Source organism: Anabrus simplex, chromosome 14 (assembly GCF_040414725.1).
Source record: "Anabrus simplex isolate iqAnaSimp1 chromosome 14, ASM4041472v1, whole genome shotgun sequence".
In the NCBI taxonomy this organism is placed as follows: domain Eukaryota; kingdom Metazoa; phylum Arthropoda; class Insecta; order Orthoptera; family Tettigoniidae; genus Anabrus; species Anabrus simplex.
Genome location: NC_090278.1, coordinates 80,628,119 through 80,647,364, shown reverse-complemented (window position 1 = coordinate 80,647,364; position 19,246 = coordinate 80,628,119). Strand labels below are relative to the sequence as shown.

General features: G+C 42.0%; 1 protein-coding gene across 2 annotated transcripts in view; it reads right to left on the bottom strand.

Moving 5' to 3' along the window:
- The window catches only part of LOC137503009 (uncharacterized), a 43,543-nt gene that overhangs the window by 4,797 nt on the left and 19,500 nt on the right, over positions 1-19,246 (bottom strand). For both annotated transcript variants that reach the window (XM_068230359.1, XM_068230360.1), the window contains exons 4-6: positions 15,602-15,729; positions 5,711-5,809; positions 1,888-1,969 (exon numbers count right to left, since the gene is read on the bottom strand). In XM_068230359.1, the coding sequence (XP_068086460.1) occupies positions 1,888-1,969; positions 5,711-5,809; positions 15,602-15,729 (309 nt within the window). The remainder of the gene's footprint in view (positions 1-1,887; positions 1,970-5,710; positions 5,810-15,601; positions 15,730-19,246) is intronic.

Here is a 19,246-nt window from a genome sequence, read left to right as displayed (position 1 = left end):
TAGCTAGGTGGAAAAGTCTTTCAACACTGTGAATTCCAGTCCATTCTTTGATGTTTCCAAGCCATGATGTTCGCCTCCTCCCGACACCTCTTCGACCCTGTATTTTGCCTTGTACAATCCGCTGTAAGATGAGGTAACGGTCATTTCTAAGGATGTGGCCAAGGTAAGAGATCTTCCGGAGTTTTATTGTTTGAACGAGTTCCCGACTTGCTCTTGCCCTTCTGAATACTTCTTGGTTCGTTAGTCGTGCAACCCACGAAATCCTGAGCATCCTATGGTGGATCCACATCTCAAAGGCTTCCAAGCGTTTCACTGATATGTTCTTGAGAGTTCATGTTTCCACACCATATAGCAAGGCTGACCATTTATAGCACTTGACCATCCTCTGTCTAAGTTTTAAATTTAAGTAGTCATTGCAAAAGAAAGATTTCATTTTTGTAAATATTTTTCGTGCTATTGCTATCCTCTGTTTCACTTCTTTCTCGGGATCAAGTTGTTCAGTGACAATGGCACCCAGATATTTAAAAGTGGTTACTCTCTCAATCTGTCGGTTGTTTAGTTGTAAGATTGCCTCAGCATTGGCACGTCTGCTGAAGATCATGAACTTGGTCTTGTTTACATTTATTTTTAGTCCCATGTCCTCACTTACTGCACTGATATTATTGAGCAGGAGCTGGAGACCTTCAAAATTGTCACACAGGATGACTGTATCATCCGCATATCTTATGTTGTTAATTATGCCGCCATTTACTTTTATTCCATATTGTTGATTTTCTAAAGCTGTTTTGAAAATTTTATCCGAGTAAAGGTTGAATAACAATGGAGACAAAACACTAATCACTTTGCCTAAATGTCCGTGCTTACAGACCCGCATCAGAGGTCACTACGTTGCATGTCTGTTGCAGCAACGCTCTCAAACGGAAACGTTTTGATCAAGTCAAGACATACCAATTGTACAATATTATGTTATCGGTGATTGTAATTTACATTTAATGTCTTTTCTATTTATGAAATTAAGGCTGAAGTGGACCTCATACAATAGGGTTAAACTAGACCCGATGAATGAAAACCTACAACCTGTTTTCCAGTCTTTGACCGAGTCAGGGATGTAATGAATAAACCATATATAGGCTATTATTACAATAGACCTTAATTATTATTATAATATAAAAGAAAAGAGAAGAAGTATAATAATAAGAAGAAGAAGAAGTATAAGAAGAAGACTGGACTGGACTACATTAAACAGAATACGCTACGGCATTGGAAGAACTGCTTCTGCACTACACGAATGGGGGTGGTTGGAGTCTCTTTCCTGCAACTGTGGTGCTGAAGTGCAAACCATCAGCCACATCGAGAAAGAATGTCCTCTACGAGCATTCACTAGGCCTATGGAGGAGCTACATCAAGTAACCCTTACGGCACTCACTTGGCTGGAAGGACTTGACATCAGCTTGTGATGAAATCCCAGAACCTGCAGTTATGTGTGTGCCTCCTAGTTAGTCTGTAAATACTCTATATCCATGTATTTAAATATGTTTATATTTTTCTACTAACACTTATATGTAAAATACATTTCAAACGATGAAGCAACATACGCTAAATAAAATAATGAATTGCACCCTGAAACTTATATTATCAAAACTAAAAAACACAGTTGAAGGCGTGAAGATTTCAAGATAGTGGTGGATATTTTAGCTTAATCACAGTCCATTAGGAACATATAGCAAGAAAATGACTTCCTGGATAGTTTCCAAATGTGATCTCTTGAATTGGTATCTCCTACTTTAAAGGCAGTAGGGCCTAATACTATTTAAGATACACAAACTATTTTCAATACCAGCATGGTAATTTATGAGTAACAACAGCAGTTAATTCGACTAAAGTTACCTTTTATCTTTTTTTCTCTCTTCTCTACGATGACAAATGTCGTATCACCGGGACCCTCAACAGTTTCATTGTGAAATTTACTCTGAAAGAAAAAGAAGATTCCTAAAAGTGGAAGCTATTTTCTTTTCACTTTTGATTTGGTTAATAATTATATAACCTTCAAGATTTCCAGTCTATTGAAACAAATTTAAGATTAATGAATACTAGAAAACACTTGAAAAATTATGAATTAAATGTTTTTTTTTTTAAGGTATTTCATAATATTCAATTTTACATTACTTTTAACAGGCTGGAAAACATACAGCACCGGGCGAGTTGGCCGTGCGCGTAGAGGCGCGCGACTGTGAGCTTGCATCCGGGAGATAGTAGGTTCGAATCCCACTATCGGCAGCCCTGGAAATGGTTTTCCGTGGTTTCCCATTTTCACACCAGGCAAATGCTGGGGCTGTACCTTAATTAAGGCCACGGCCGCTTCCTTCCAAATCCTAGGCCTTTCCTATCCCATCGTCGCCATAAGACCTATCTGTGTCGGTGCGACGTAAAGCCCATAGCAAAAAAAAAAAAACACACAGCAAAAGAATGCTCAGTTGTTACTCTGTATCTTAACATATCTTAATTCATAAGACATTTAAAATGGCTAACATCAAAGTGTGCCTTTACAGTGCACTATGTCTTTTGGAATGGGCTAGAGCAATGTTGTTACTTTCATAGATCTGTCTCACCTTGACTTTGACAAAATGAAAGTGGCTGAGGTATGAGTGATGCTAGTAATGCCATTCCTTATGCAGCCAGTCCCTGCTATGAATGGTATGAAAATGTTGCTCATAGGGTCGGTTGGTGCATGCATTTCAGTGGGCTTGGGAGACTGATATGTAATAGCAACTTCTGGCTTGGTCAGGAAAGAACGGGGAAACTACCTCACTCCTCATTTCCCTAGTAAGCCTCTTCAGTGATGCCTAGGCTATCTATGACAGCTGTTGGCGGAGCTGTAGAGGATCAAACCAGCCTTCGGGCTGAGGACTAAACACAACATCAAAGTAATATAAGGTAATATACAGAGTGTTTCTCTGACTGGTTGGCCAGCAGACGCACCCAGCTTATCTGCCTCCCATTGACTCATCATTACCCGCTCAGTGGCAGAGCAAAAGACACAGCACTTCGCTCTCCTTATCCGTGCATGACATGAGATATTACAAGTAATAAATCTCATTGTAGACCGTATTGGACATCAGATATGAACATTAAAACAAGAATAATAGTTAACACCACCTTTCCAATACTTATCTTTCCTATATTTAGGAAATAAACATTACAACAGGCGTTGTAAGATGGGACATTTTTCGCTTAACAGTCGTAAGCATCATCAGCCATAACTAGTTTTAAGCCTATTTTCATTTTATAAATATAAATGTTGATTCTTAGGGTGCCATATATGTTAAGGACACTAGGTTCAGGGCCTTGACCTAACTTTAGGCTAAGATTTATTTTTGGCTGATGATGCTTACGACTGTTAAGCGAAACATGCCCCATCTTACAACGCCTGTTGTAATGTTTATTTCCTAAATATAGGAAAGATAAGTATTGGAAAGGTGGTGTTAACTATTATTCTTGTTTTAAGTTCATATGACATGAGATAACAATTTTTTTTTTGCTAGGGGCTTTACGTCACACCGACACATAGGTCTTATGGCGACGATGGGATAGGAAAGACCTAGGAGTTGGAAGGAAGCGGCCGTGGCCTTAAGGTACAGCCCCAGCATTTGCCTGGTGTGAAAATGGGAAACCACGGAAAACCATCTTCAGGGCTGCCGATAGTGGGATTCGAACCTACTATCTCCCGGATGCAAGCTCACAGCCACGCGCCTCTACGCGCACGGCCAACTCGCCCGGTATAACAATTATAATTAAGAAAATAAGCTTGTAACATGACAGGAGATGTTCTCCTCCTGCATCCACACATTTCTGGCAGTGTCTCAGGAAACTCCAATTCACACACAAGTTTGTTTTCCGTAATTGAGGCTATTTCTCTCCAGATATGTTCAAGTTAGTCCATTGTGTGAGGTTTTCTTGTGTAGACTATTTTTTAAGCTCCCCCCATAAATACAAGTCACCAAACAGTATCGTTTCAATTTTTACATTTTTGTAGCCCACCATGCTGAGCTCTTTGAAACCCCAGCTTCTTGTCCAACTTGTCTTAGGGATTTTCTAGTAAATGTTCTAATCTTCCTGTGATTTCATTTACTTTTCTCTCATTAAGTATACATATTTTTAACACTTCGCTCCTTAAAGACTCAGTTCCTCTCAATTTGTTTATGAGTTCCATATGGTCACTATGAGGAGCGCATACACCTGGTAATTGTGTTCCCAGCAAGACTATTTTCACATAATTTATTATACATAAATACCCTTTCCTCCAACGTGTACAGATGTGGACGCATCATGAGAATTATACCCCGAAGTAACACTTCACCACTGCAGAGAAGTTGGAGCAACAGGTCAACACTTTCTAAGCACGGACATGAACTGCGAAGTGCGGGCATTGCGCTGTGTAACGGGAAGTGATGAGTCAACGGGTGGCAGATAAGCTGGGTGCGCCTGCTGGCCAACCAATGAGAGAAACTCACCGTTTAAGTTAGGGAGTGTTAGTGAATGGTCTGGAATGCAATTTAAGGTATAAAAAACAAACATTCAAAAAATCATCTTCATTACCAGTTGAATGAGATTTCTATAAAAAATTAAAATCTATTCTGAACAGACAAGGACAGCTGGTTTTAAGTGAGGGGGTGGTGGTGGTTCTCCTTCTGCTCCCCCCCCCCCTACACATGCTGGTGTCACTGTTGAAACGAGTCTCATAATGGACCTGGCACTGTTTTATGGGCAGATGCCCTTCCTGACAAAGTGTGTTGGCATGAGCACAAATAGAGAGTCCGAGTCAAGAAATTAACCAGAGGCAATTCTGATCTACAACCTGGCACGTAATCAAATCCGAGTCTCCCTGAACTAAAGGCCTTGATGCTGACCATTCAGCTAAGGAGCCAGCTTAATATCTACGGGTCAAAAAAAGAGCATTTTTAAATTCGTTCTTCTTCACAGAACATACTCTGTTTAATCCGACACTGTGGAGTGCTATGCTAGATACAGTATGCACCATGTATGGACAGATGTGGAGCACCTTACTAGTATGCAACTTGCAACCTTCGCATTATGCAACCACCTGTCATAGGGATTACGAACCAAGTCAAATTTTAGTTTAAGAAGGGATAGAGTCTTGTTTCCTCTTCCTTTTCGTATCTGGTATTCTGGTATCTCTACAGACCATCTGATATGGTTGCACTTACGGCTCATGTGCCTGCTTCATTGGGAAGCACAAGCCTCCCAGTTGTGTGTGGTAAGGTAGATAAAGAAAAGAGAAAGGTAGAATTTTAGGGGAATTCTAGAGCCTAATAATGTTCCTACAGATTAAACTCATATTCCACCAGGTCACAGGTAGCTGAAGAGATATCAACGAACATGACAGAATGATATTTTTAAGGATTTCTCAAAATAATGGGGAACCAAGTGCACCAAGACTTAAAAGGGTCACCGTGTGTATGTGTTAGAAATACCAGTATAATCCATTTTAGGAAAGATAAGACATTTTCAAAGAAAAGGAAGAAATGACTACATAATTTAAATCAACTATTTTTAAAATGCCAGGTTCGTTTTCTTTTTCAAGTAAACCCTTGAATATTGAAATCTGTCTTAAAGAAACAAGTTCTTTAATTAGAAAGAGAAAATCAGCATAAAGAAGAGTTTTATTGGGACAATCAGATGATCAACTTACATCCTGCAACCAGCTTGCACCCAAAGATGGATCTAATATTTTTTCATTCTTCCGCCTGCGGAGATTATAAGGGTTGTTTTTGGCCCCTTCGTTGATGTCCTACAAAACAAAAATTATTTATGCCAATATTTTCAAGTAAAAAAAAAAGAAAGGTTCTGAAGTAACAAAAATAGAATGGGGAGCATGCAGCTGTTTGTGAGGGGGTTAGTCTCTTACAATACACATCTTTCAATTTTGCTTTTATTCAACCAAACAGTTTGATTCTCTTTTTCCCCTCTTTCTTTCTCCAGACATCTTTTTTTGGACAACATACAATAATTGATCCATATTGACAACTGCCTACAAACATCTACTGGGCCATTGGGTTTCAAAGTTCTGGTTTTGAAGATATCCCCCTTCCTTGGCCAACTTTCAAGTTTGTTAAATACATACACTCTTTAGTCACAGTGCAATCAAGATCATGACCGACTTCTACAGTTACAACTTTAACAAAATGACGCCATTAAACTTAACTAAACATTATCTTCATTAATGAACATTTACATTATGCAACAACTGAAGGACATTGGTGTTGAGCCTAATGTTAAAAAATACAAAAATATATTAACACCAAAAGCTCATGGATTTTTTAAAGTGTCTTGTTTCATTTATAGAGTGTCCTTGAAAAAAAAAGGTTCCAATATTGAAAGAGTAGGAGGCACGCAACATACCAAGGTCCTATAAACATTGGTCACGAAGACCCAGTATCTTGAGTTATGGTTTGCTACCACTACTATCAATGATCAATAATTTACGGAGGGTCATATGCAATAAAATACTGAAGAACGTTCCTACATAAACATTGGTCGAAAACCTACTAGCGTTACAAGTAATCGTGCTCATATTGGTCAGTATTGGCTAAATACACACGCACACTTAGAGAAATCACCTGATCAATACACAATATAAACTAAAAAGAGTATTAATCTAACAAATGTGCACATGTTTCAGCTCTTGAAATCATCATCAGCATAGAAACACTTAAATATTTTGTTTTTGAATTGTCTCAATCATCAAGATATATGTCATTACTACACTACATTCATGATTTCCTTTGAAAAATGTGTATGCTATTACCGTATTTACTCGCGTATTAGACCCCCCTTTGTTTTCACTCTTACAGCCAAAAATAATGAAGGGGGGTCCAATTTGCTATAACGTCAAAATTTTGTGCAGCGAAGACATGATTTCTAGGTTATAAAGATCTATAAATTGTACGTGTAAACATTCCATACTATTATTTAACAGACTTAGAATGTATTTAAGTTATACTGGCTATTTTCGTAGGAAGGCAGTATTTCTAAACGTAAAGACAAAATGATGAACGCGACTTCTAGGCCTATGGTACATATAAAAGTCTGTTTTAGTTACTCATATCACGTCATTCGTTACATCTCATTAACTCCTCTGGTGTGGTTGACGTCAGGAAGGGCATACGGCCGTAAAAACTCGCTACGAAGATTCGTCTCACTTCATACTACATCGCGTAGAAGAAAGGGATAAGGGTATCGTGTTATCATATAATTAAATATTGATACAAAAGAACTTAATGGCCAGTCATTTGTCTGTCAGTTCAGCAGTAAACCTGATCACTGATTTCATTTGAATTATCGCCATGCGCCGCTAACTTCCCTGCCTTGCTACTGGCGTGTCTGCATTTTAAGTGACGTCATCTTCACTGCTATCTCTCGTCAGTCACCTCAGCCATGCTTCATTCTCTTTGAAATATGCACTGCAATCAAGAGCATACGAGGTCCCGTCTTTTTGAACCTTTTATAAATAATTTCGTTCCCGACTATAGAGTCTAAACAGTGTAAATCTATTCCCAGTTGGTGTATATGTAGCAGAAGCCACTCCTTTAGAATGTAGCCGTGCTGTAGAAGGCATGCTAAACCATCAGCTGATAACTAGCGTATGTTACGAGTTGTACTTCCGAATGTAATACATAGTAACTGGAAACATTATTTAGATAACTGCGGCTGTTGAAACACAGACCCTTATATTTAAGTATATTTCATGCTTGTTCTCTATATTTATCACATCAGGATTTTCGTGAACAACTGTCCATGAGATAAGACAGACCACATTGTTTATGTTAGGTACATTATCGCCCTGACAGTGCCAAAAGTTCGATGGAAAAAAATTAAAATAACAGGAAAATATACCGCATCTATGGGTATCTACAGGTGTGGCAGTAATGCGTTCTATTATCATAATGTTTAATTTTGTACGTTCGTTGTCTTTTTATTAACGCATACGCTTGTATGTTTTGTTTGGCGTCTCAGAAAATAGTTTAAAGTACGTGGGGACATAAAATATTTATTATTATTATTATTATTATTATTATTATTATTATTATTATTATTATTTTAGGTACGTACACGAGTAAAACTATCGTTTTAATTAGATAGCTTTTATCACGTTTTAAACTTCTCTCCAAATATATACCGTACCTAAATTGGCCCTAGTTACGAGATATTAAACAACCACTCTGTTAATGATCTCGCCTGCTGTATAAATAGCAACCACCAACATTTCTGAACTAAAGTAAACTCGTTTCCTCATCCCCAGTTGGTACAGCTCTTTTTAGACACACCCTCAGTGGAGGGGAATTACATGTACCGCTTTTACCGCATATCAACCTTCCTGCCATTCGTAAATATCTGGCAGTACGGTACCGGGAATCAAATTCAGACCTCCCGAAAACAGCAACTAATTCTGCTAACCATTACGCTGGTGGACATTATTAACTACGAGGGCTTTTTTTTTCAAGGTCCGATCGGTCGCGACAGTCAAACGCCCGCGAATATATGATGAACCGCTGCGCAGATGTGTTGCGCAACGTCTCTGAAATGACCGTTATGCGCCTCACCTCAGAGCTGACTGCCGTAGTGAAAGGACATACGTGCCTCTCGCTGCGCTCTCTCTCTCCTTGCCAGGCGCTCTGTACTTTTCAAGTATCAGCCAGGCACTTGTACTTATTAGTACATATTCGAAGGAGCATTGTCTGAGCTGTAGCACTTCTCAGTGCTCGCTCTTTCTTCTGTTTCAGGTTATTTTTACAGGAGGACCAAGATGGAGAAGCCGACCCTACCAGTGAGACTGGTCGACTACGACTACCAGCGAGCCGTCGAGAAGCTGCTGGACGCGCTCGACACGGCGGATTTCCCCAGCTATGAACGCCCGGGACTGGTGGTGTTCAACCGGCCGGGGGAAAGCGACTACCAGGGGACGCTGCGCGTCTTCGACCACCTGAATGCGACTGCGGAGTTCATCGGAGAGCCACTCCTGCCGATCATCGGCATTATGGTTGCTTCCTGGGCGATCATCATCCGCCCTAACGACGCAGCCAGCTTCAGGGTCTACGAGGAGCGCGCGTCCCAGGAACGCGCCCGTGATGGTGGAAAGCAGCACAGCGGTCGAGAAGGACGCACCCTGGCGTACTGAGACTGCTGCCCAGGTCCAGCCTGCCTGCACGTCTGTCGAGTTGCAGACCTCGATGTGCGCCCCCCAGGACTGGGAACGCAGTCGAGTGTTATCACCGACCGACGCCACCGCCGCCGCCAGCCAGGAGAAAGAAGAAGATGGCGACGCAGAGGAGCCGGCAGCTACCCCGGGGTCACCAGGCCGGGAGGAGGGCCACCAGGGCGAGGCCTCTTCCCCAGCCGAGAAGCAACCCTTGGGACCGACCGACGCCACCGCCGCCGCCAGCCAGGGGAAAGAAGAAGATGGCGACGCAGCGGAGCCATCAGCTACCCTGGGGTCACCAGGCCGGGAGGAGGGCCACCAGGACGAGGCCTCTTCCCCCGCCGAGAAGCAACCCCCGGGAAGAAGACGACGCCGCACCAGGAAACAGAAGGCGACGCTGGCTCACCAGGAGAGGACCGCCAAGCCGCAACCCAGGACTGCTCCCAGGAGTGCAGTCAACCGAGGAGCCAATCAGGAGAGGACCTCAGCGGGTAGCGGCAGTCAGGTGAGAGTGAAACGTCCCCCTCAGCAGCTCTTGCAGTGTTTCCGCTGTCTGAGGTGGGGCCACCGTCAGGTCAGGTGTGGGCTCGAGGTGATGTGCAACCGCTGTGGTGGTGATCACTACTACACGGCCTGCGCAACACTTAGAGACGCGCCGGTGTGCGCCAACTGCGCGGGGGGCCACCCGGCCTCCCATCGCAGTTGCCCAGTCTACCGGGCCATGGCGCGGGCAGAGAGGAAGGAGGCCCGGCGCCATGACCCACCCCCTTCCAGGAGGCCCCCGCCTCGGCGGGCTTGGTCTCATTCTCCGGGATCGGAGACTGGGTACGAGGTACCCCAAGGAGGTGGAGTCGTGCGACAGGCCCTAGTGGTACTCGACGCATGGCTCCGCAGCCGGCAAGGACCGTGCTAGTCACAGCAGTGCCCAGACGGACTGATCCCCAGGTGATGGAATGGCAAGGAATTGGTTTATGTATTGTGCATGTTACCTGTTCCTAACTAACACAACCTCTGGTCTTTTTCCAGCCCACATCCTTGCATGTGCTATCACAAGATGTCAGGTTTTACATGTAGGCTCTTTCTTCTTTCTGCCTATGTGGTTTTTCCCTGACCCTTCAATACCATACTTCAACACCATATACCTAATACAATCTCGCCTGGTAGCGTGTCTGACATGGAAACAGGCAGATACTTCTTGTATCACTTCCCACTCTTCCCTGCTATCTCTTTCTTCTTCTTAGAAATAATAGCATGTCGGAGGCCATGTAGATTGAGTCGTTGGTCACGCGGGGGGAGCGGGCTTCGGGGGCCCCCCGAAAAAAAAAAAAAAAAAAAAAAACCGTCAGTAGTGAACGTGCAGCGCGCTCGTAAACATGGCTACAACGATCGCTTCGCCCACCAAGTGTGAAGTGCGCGGTGTAATTCGATTTCTTCAGGCTGAGGGGTGCAATGCAGCCGAATAAGTCGTGTGTATGGTGAAATGTGCATGAGCGACAGCAAAGTGCGACAATGGTGCAGGAACTTTACAGCAGGGCGTACAGACGTCCATGATGCAGGCGGCCAGGGAAGGAAGCGTGTGTCAACCGGTGATCTTGTTCAGCGTGTGGATCAGGCAATTCGAGAAAATCGTCGGTTCACAATTTCTGTGTTGAGTGCTTCGTTTCCTGAAATTTCCAAGTCAGCTCTCTACACAATTGTGAGTGAGAAACTTCAGTACCGCAAACTTTGTGCGAGATGGGTTCCGAAGATGCTGTCTGACCGTCACAAAACACAGCGAATGGGCGCCGCTTTAGCGTTTCTCCAGCGCTACCATGATGAAGGACCGGATTTTTTGAACAAAATTGTCACAGGGGACGAGACATGGGTTCATTTTGAAACGGAAGAAACAAAAGAGCAATCCAAACAGTGGATGCATTCGCACTCCCCGAGTAAGCCAAAGAAATTCAAGCGAACATTCTCCAACAGAAAGTGTATGGCTACTGTGTTCTGGGGCCGGAAAGGAGTTCTGTTGGTGGAATTCATGGAACGTGGTTCTACCATCACTGCAGCCGCATACTGTGCGACTATTCAACGTCTACGACGGGCAATTCAGAATAAGCGGAGAGGGATGTTGTCATCAGGCATTGTCCTCCTCCATGACAATGCTCGGCCGCACACTGCAGCTGTCACCACGAACCTCCTGCAGCGTTTCCAGTGGGACGTTTTCGATCACCCAGCATACAGTCCGGACCTGGACCTCTTTGTTCACATGAAACGCTGGCTAGGAGGACAGCGTTTTGACACCGACGAGGCGCTGCAGACCGGCGTACAAAGATGGTTACAGGCGCAGGCGGCGACGTTCTATCAAGAGGGCATTGACAAGTTGGTACCACGCTACGACAAATGTCTCAATCTGCGAGGCGACTATGTTGAAAAATAGCTGTGATGTATCAGTAAGTGTTACTAATAGAAAAGTGTCAAATTTGTACTGCTGTTTCATTTCGTGACCAATCGGACCTTGAAAAAAAAAAGCCCTCATACAAAACACAGACACATAGCATGAACGATGCATGCTTGCAATGCGCGGTTTGGACACGAAGCTAGGCTTATTCATCTATTTGTGGGACATCAGAGCTGCAGAGGACATTTCTTAACTACGAAACACAGATGTACCGCATGGATTCGACGCGTTTTCCATTGCGTAGGTCATACGGACGAAACTATTCACAAATTTGTGCGATGTCATCAGAGCTGCAATAAGACTTGTACCCGCTTCGAAGCGGAATAGTCATCGTTCTGACGAATTACGTTGGAGGGTCTTAAAAGCAAGATTTATTTTTTCATTTCCTTCGTCTCGAAAAGCCAGGGGTGGGTCTAATACACGAGTAAATACGGTAATCTTATTTACAGTAAGTGTGTGTGCAGATAATGGTTCCAGAGCCAAAACATTTCCACGTTTGTTAGATAAATCTTTGTAGATCGTACTGTATATTGATAAGGTGATTAGTCATATTTACTCAACCTACTAGCCTGTTGTGTTATGGTCTTATTTCGACGGGGCATCAGCCCATGTTCATCATTGGGTTAGGCGACACCTAACACTGGTCTTCCAAGAACGATGGATCATCCAATATCTTGGTCTGCCCGTTCGTCTGACCATAATGCTTTAGATTTTTAGCTTTGGGACATATGAAGACCAAGGTGTATGCAGTTTACATGACTGACTAGGACACATTACGAGAACGCGTGTTCCATGCGACGTAGGGCAGAAAGCTGCATTACAATGGATGGCGCATGTTGTGAAGAGTAGATCAAAGACATGGCAGTGTTCGCGGATCATAACCATCACTCCAAAGATATTTGCGACCAATATTTATAGGGCATTTTTTTCCTTTGTTTGATTTGTGCTGGCTCCACTGTGAATATATGAACCTTTATAAAAGGCACCCTGGTTTTGTAAGATGTTCAGCGTTTTTATTTTAAATTGTGCCAAATTTGGATTATGTAATGGCTAAGGGTGTCGGCCTGGTCGAGACTGTAAAGGTGTACTTGTTTCACCTGGAGGAACATGGGTTTGATTCCCTGCCAGGAAGTAAAAAAATTTAAGAAACAAGATTTCCTTTTCTGGAGGTGCATTTGGTCTTGAGTTCACTCAGCCTACACAAGGTTAATTCTTGGGGACAAAGATGGCTGGGTGTAGAACTAACCACACTATCCCATCGAGTGCCTAGGTTATGAGTAGTGGAAGCCTTCACTTTCAACCCCTCCAAGGGTCTTCATGGCCTATATGGAGGAGAGTTTGTAATGGCTGAGGAATACCTCAAAATGAAGTCTGAACTAGTCCCATTAATGTTTCAGTGAGAATATAGTCAATTTTTAAAGGTACTGAATAGGTGGACCCACTCTTACCCCATTGAACATCTAAAACTGGATATTCTTATGGAAATCCCTGGTTCTGATATTTTAGGACGAGGAAAACAATAACACACCAAGTGAACACTATGATTCTGATGCTTCAGACCAGTAAACTTAGATAATGAGCCAGTTTCAAACTTGTGTGAAGATGGTTCTGTAATATAGTTTTATACAGCTTCCTAAAAATTTGGGTTGTTTCCCCGAGTACAGATGACAACCTGCAGCAACTCTGCAAGCATGTCGTCAAGAGATATACGGCAGGATCCCCCTGTGGGTGGGGGCGGTAGAATAACACCCACGGTATCCCCTGCCTGTCGTAAGAGGCGACTAAAAGGGGCCCTCAGCTGAGTCCTGGCATTGCTTCCAGTTGTGCCAGGCTCCTCACCATCTATCCTATCCGACCTCTCTTGGTCAACTCTTGCTCTTTTCCGACCCCGACGCTATTAGGTTTGCAAGGCCTAGGGAGTCTTTCATTTTCACGCCCTTCGTGGCCCTTGTCTTCCTTTGGCCGATATCTTCATTTTTCTAAGTGTCGGACCCCTTCCATATTTTCCCTCTGATGAGTGTTATATAGAGGATGGTTGCCCAGTTGTGTTGTTGGTCGTTTAGTCGCTTTCGACTCTCCGTGACCCCATAGACCAAAGTGCGCCATTTCTTCCTGTCTTATACTATTTTCCGAAGTCTTTCTAAATTGAGAGCCGTGGCGTCCTTGATGTCATCAATCCACCTCATCCGTTGTCGCCCTCTTCTCCTGTTACCATCAGTCTTCCCCAGCATTAAGGTCTTTTCCAGTGAATCATGTTTTCTCATGATATGACCGAAGTACTTTAGTTTTTGCCTGAGTATTTGACCTTCCAGTGAACAGCCTGGTTTGATTTCCTGTAATATGGACTTATTAGATCTCTTCGCAGTCCACGGAACTCTAAGGAGTTTTCTTCAACACCATAGTTCAAATGCATCTATTCTTCGGCGCTCAGCCTTTCTTACTGTCCAGGTATCGCTTCCGTACATTGCTACTGGGAAGACCATAGCCTTCACTATACGAATCTTCGTTCTTAAAGTTGCGTCTCTACTCTTGAAAACGTTATCAAGGTTGGCCATTGCCTTCCTCCCAAGGAGCAAGCGTCTCATAATTTCATGGCTGCAATCGCCGTCAGTAGTTATTTTGGAGCCCAAGTAGATGAAACTAGGAACAACCTCCATTGTTTCACCATTTATATGCCAGGAGGTGATAGGTTTAGTTGCCATGATCTTTGTTTTCTTGACATTCAACCTTAGTCCAGCTTTTGCACTTTCTTCTTTCACCTTCATTAGTAGATACTTAAGTTGTTCTTCACTTTCTGCCAACAGGGTGGTGTCATCAGCATATCTAAGGTTATTTATATGTATCCCACCAATTTTAGCTCCCAGTTGTACTTCCTCTTAAAACAATAATCACCACCACTGTACGGCAGGAAAGAAACTATGATGATGATGCTTGTTTAAAGGGGCTTAACATCTACGTCATTGACCCTTACTGGTACAAGATCAGGCGAAATGTAATGACAATTTGGAATTCCAAAATCCATCTACTGACCAGAATTCAAAACTTGAGGAATGAATGGATGAATATGAATCCAAAATAATCAGCGAATCCAACTCAATATTTTAAAAAAATTATTCCAAAATCAATCCACTGACTAGAATTCTAAAAGATGACGAACAATGATTATGAACTTCAAACAAGCAGTGGAACCAAAACAGTACACCGCTGCTTCCCATAAAATAAATTAAAACAATGGTATAAACTGAACAAAGGACTGCTTCCAAAGCAAAATCCTAAATCTATGATGCTTGTTGTCTAAAGGGGTCCAAAATCCATGTCACCGGCCCTTCATAATGGTACAATTCACTAGTGAAGTAGAACCATAGTGTTCCTTAGGTAGTGGTACTAATCACAGGTAATGCAAACCTATGTTCCTTTCATAATGGCACAGCTTTAAGGCAACACAAACCCATACTGGTCCTCATGTGGTGGCGATTGTTTTAAGAGGAAGTACAACTAGGTAACCATCCTCTATATAACACTAATCACAGAAAAAATGGAAGGGATCCGACACTTTAAAAAATGAAGGTAGCAGCCAAAGAAAGACAAGGGCCACGAAGGGCATGAAAATGAAAGACTCCTTAGGCCTGAAGTGCTCTAATACCATCGGGGTTCAGAAAAGAAGAGTTGACCAAGGGAGGTCGGATAAGGTAGATAAAAGTGAGGAGCTTGGAAGCAATATCAGGATGCGGCTAAGGACCCCTTGGTCACAAGCCACGCTCCAAAGTTCAGCGCCCCTGGGGCTCCTTTTAATCGCCTCTTAAGACAGGCAGGGGATACTGTGGGAGTTATTCTCCCGCCGCCACCCGCATTATACTTTTAGAATCTCTCACACCCCCATAATGGGCCTCACCTCTAAGCAAGTAGTATCTAATGCACATAAACATTACTATTTGACTTCATACCTCTTCCATGATCCAAGGACCGTCCCAAACTGAAGGACATTCAATAGATTCCATGTCGTGTCCATTATCTGTTAACTCGTACGACTTGGGGTACCTTCTTGTCCTTGGTCTAGCCACATCTTCAGAATCTGTGAAACAAATTCACCCAGAGAAGCAGTTATGTATAGTGGTAGGAATTTAATGTAAATTATTATAAGGAAATATGCATTTTTAACAGGTATCTCTGTATTCCATATCTCTGGGACAATGATCAAAAATGAGAACTAATACAGTGATTAGATATCTTAACTTCCATTGCACACCGAAACACTTTGTAGACGAAGAAATCGACAAGTTCAATTTACGGTACTCATTACCCGAGAATAAACTTGACACTCCCGCCCATATTAAAATGCATGTTTTCCCCAGGATTAATGCCATTCTTTTCAGCCATCATTATGATAATGCAGACATTTTTAAAAATGTATATTGTACAAAAACTAATGAACATAGAAATATGCTGTACTACCTACATGAAGAGAATGGCAAGGTCCTACCTCTTCAGTAAAGTCCGCCGGTTCGACGTAAGACAATGTACTATACGCGAACTTTTTCTTGAGCCCGATTTTTACGGGGTGAGGGGTAAGGAGGGAGTTCTGACGGTTCCGGTTATACTGCCAACTGGATGGAAATAAAATCTCAATTGAGTCGATAATATGATCGATCGATATGAATTGTCTAAACATTTATTATCTTACGCCAACAACTCTATCACACAGACATTATTTAACATTATATAACATTTCTCGATGCGAATCTTATACCTAACATGAATTATATAGTTCGAGTTTGCTGTGTAAACAACATCAGTACTAGTTCTTGAAGTGTACCCCAGATGTCGCACAGCGTTGCATAGTTTGTGTTTCAAAGGTTGCCAAGATGGATGTCGAAGATAGCCGAGGTCTACCGATTCAGCACTAGGGAGCTCAGGGCTCAAGAAAAGGTTCGCGTATAGTATTTGTCCACTGAAAGTTAGGCCTACAATCTACTATATGTCATCACGCATGTGTACGTGATCATTTCCTGAAATATAGTCACTTTCACTTTCATTTTTCATTTTCCACTTCACTGAGTTCTCTTAAGCCACTACTAACAGTTTCAGTCAGAATTATCTTTCACCAAATATTCAATGTCGTTATCGCATAAACTATTTTCACGCGAATTAAGAGTCAACATGTTTGTTTACAATATGTCACTGCCTTCCATATTTCGTGTTCTAATAAGCCTGCTAAGGTTTTAAAAGAAGAAAACTAATATCTTTGGTCTCTAGGAAGTGCACATGCTAGTAATAGTAAGTTATATTTGTCTATCGGCCGATAGATGGCTCATATATGCGACTAGAAGTATAAGCAGGGTTGCCAATCTGGTGATTTTGTCACCAGATCTGGTGTTTTCAGAAAGTCGTATGGTGACAAAATTTGAATTTTGCAACATGTCGAAAATATGGTGTTTTTCTTTAAAATCTGGTGACATATTTGGTGATTTTATAATAAAATGTCATTTTTAAAAAGAAATACGGTCATAAGACGTATAACTTAGTAATATATTATGAAATTATATATCATATAAAATATATTAACATATTTACGTAAGCGACTCGCTTGACAATAAAACCAGCGCCATTGTCACGCGTGAGCAAGAGCGCGGGATTTTTAGCAGCATGAATGATGTATTTCCAAGCATTATTGACCTTATTATTAAGGTGAATAATAGCGCGGTCGACATCATTCTTACTTGTAACTAGAAAAGTTAGAATGATTCATGCGAAGAGCCCAGCTGCCAGTGCCAATGTCCGCCATAAATAAACAAATATAGTACAATTTTTAATTTGTGTATATAGTTCGCAATTAAATAGATTTATGTTAGGATTACGATAATTGATAAAAAGCAGTGAACACTGTATTATTATTGTACCGGGCGGTACACCTCCACGCCGCTAATTCAAACTTTGCGCCTGTTGAAATTCCTCTGCTGGAGGAAGTCTGAACTGTATCTACTGTATTAATTTTCAAGTTTCTCAGAAGCTGTCACTACTTGGAAATTTTGAAGTTTCTGAACTGGGTCTTTTTCGACGTATTTTTGTTTTACCTGTAGTAAGAAGTGTGAACTTTCTCTTCTAGAGGACACTACTGAAGAACTACAATAGTGCACCCTAGTGCGAAGTGAAAGAACTGTTTTTTGGAGAAATTTTTATCTCAAAAGTTTGTTTCTTGTTAAATTTCTTTCTGTTATTGTTTAAGTTGGCTGTATAACCCTTTCTTTCCCCTTGTTTTGAATTTAGCCAATCCCGAATTTCTTTAATTAATTTATAACCAATCAGGTGTATCTTCCCCAGAGGGGATATATTGCTTAACCCTAGCCAATAAAGTTTTTGTGGGAGGGTGTTCTCATTCCTCAAACGCCTCGAACTTTCCGCGAGAGTATATAAACTGCTGATTTTAGGGTCTCCGGGCCACTTCTGTACCAACTTTCAAAGTGTAAAGTACATAGCAGGGGGCGGGAAGCGCCTCTTTCTTCGGGCAGCAGTTCAACAACAAGGTAATGGCCGTTTAATAACTTCTTTTCTTGCTAGCTCAGCAGTTTAACTCTCGGGGCGGGTCCGAAGCGTTTCCACCATGTAACCTTTCCCTAAAATGTAAAGACTCTTAACATCTATTCTCTGTTAAAGCTACAATTTGGGATAGAGAGTGCTTAACCCTCTTGAACTCCCACGCATATTGTTTTGAGGTGAACTTATTTTTCACAACCGATTCTTCCTTAACGTAATGTAAATTGTTTCTTTCTAAAGTCACCTCTTTAGTATGGGATTACCCCTTGCATTAGCGGCCTAGAGCCACTTTAGGTTTTAAACAAATGTATTAGGAGTGCTGATTGCCTCCTCTCAAATTGGTATTTTTGAGGCCATGTAATTAACCTTTTCTCTCTTAATAGGCCTCAGTAGGTTGGGTATTTTACCCCTGTTTTCGTGTCCGTGGAGGACAACTTGAAAGTGGAGTTTGGTGTGGCCTTTGATAGGCTTAAGGTTTGAGAGCGAGTGGCTCTTTCTTGAAAATTGAGTGTTGTATGCCTCGAGGAGGCTTTACTGTGTAATTTTGGAGCAAGTGCTCCTGGGCATGAATGGGGTTTTCTGCCCCTCTGTTAAAACTTATTTTGGAGTAAAGTTGGGCTAATTGCCCAAGAATTGTGAGTTCGGGGCTCGAAGCTCAAATCCTGTAAATACTGTAATTGTACTTTGTTGCCTTGCTACTCTGTACCTGCCATGCTTGTTATTTCCTGATTTTGCAAAGAAAATATAACCTTGTTAAATTTTAAATTAATTTTAATTTCGTAGCCTGAGACCTGTTCACCCCCGCACCTTCTTTCACCTCTGCGAGTCCACGAAACTCCGTAACAATTATAATAGTGCTAGTGTTATAGTGTAACTTGTATTCAATTGATCATATGGGTATAATATAGGTTAGACCTATCTTCACAAGAGGACACCATTAGAGTTACTAAACTTCAGAGGCAGAACAGCACAACTGAAGTAAGGTAAGTGCAATTTTAGCCTAATGCCTTATCTTACTAAATCTGGAGAATTGATAAGAGTTTTCAAATCCAGATCTG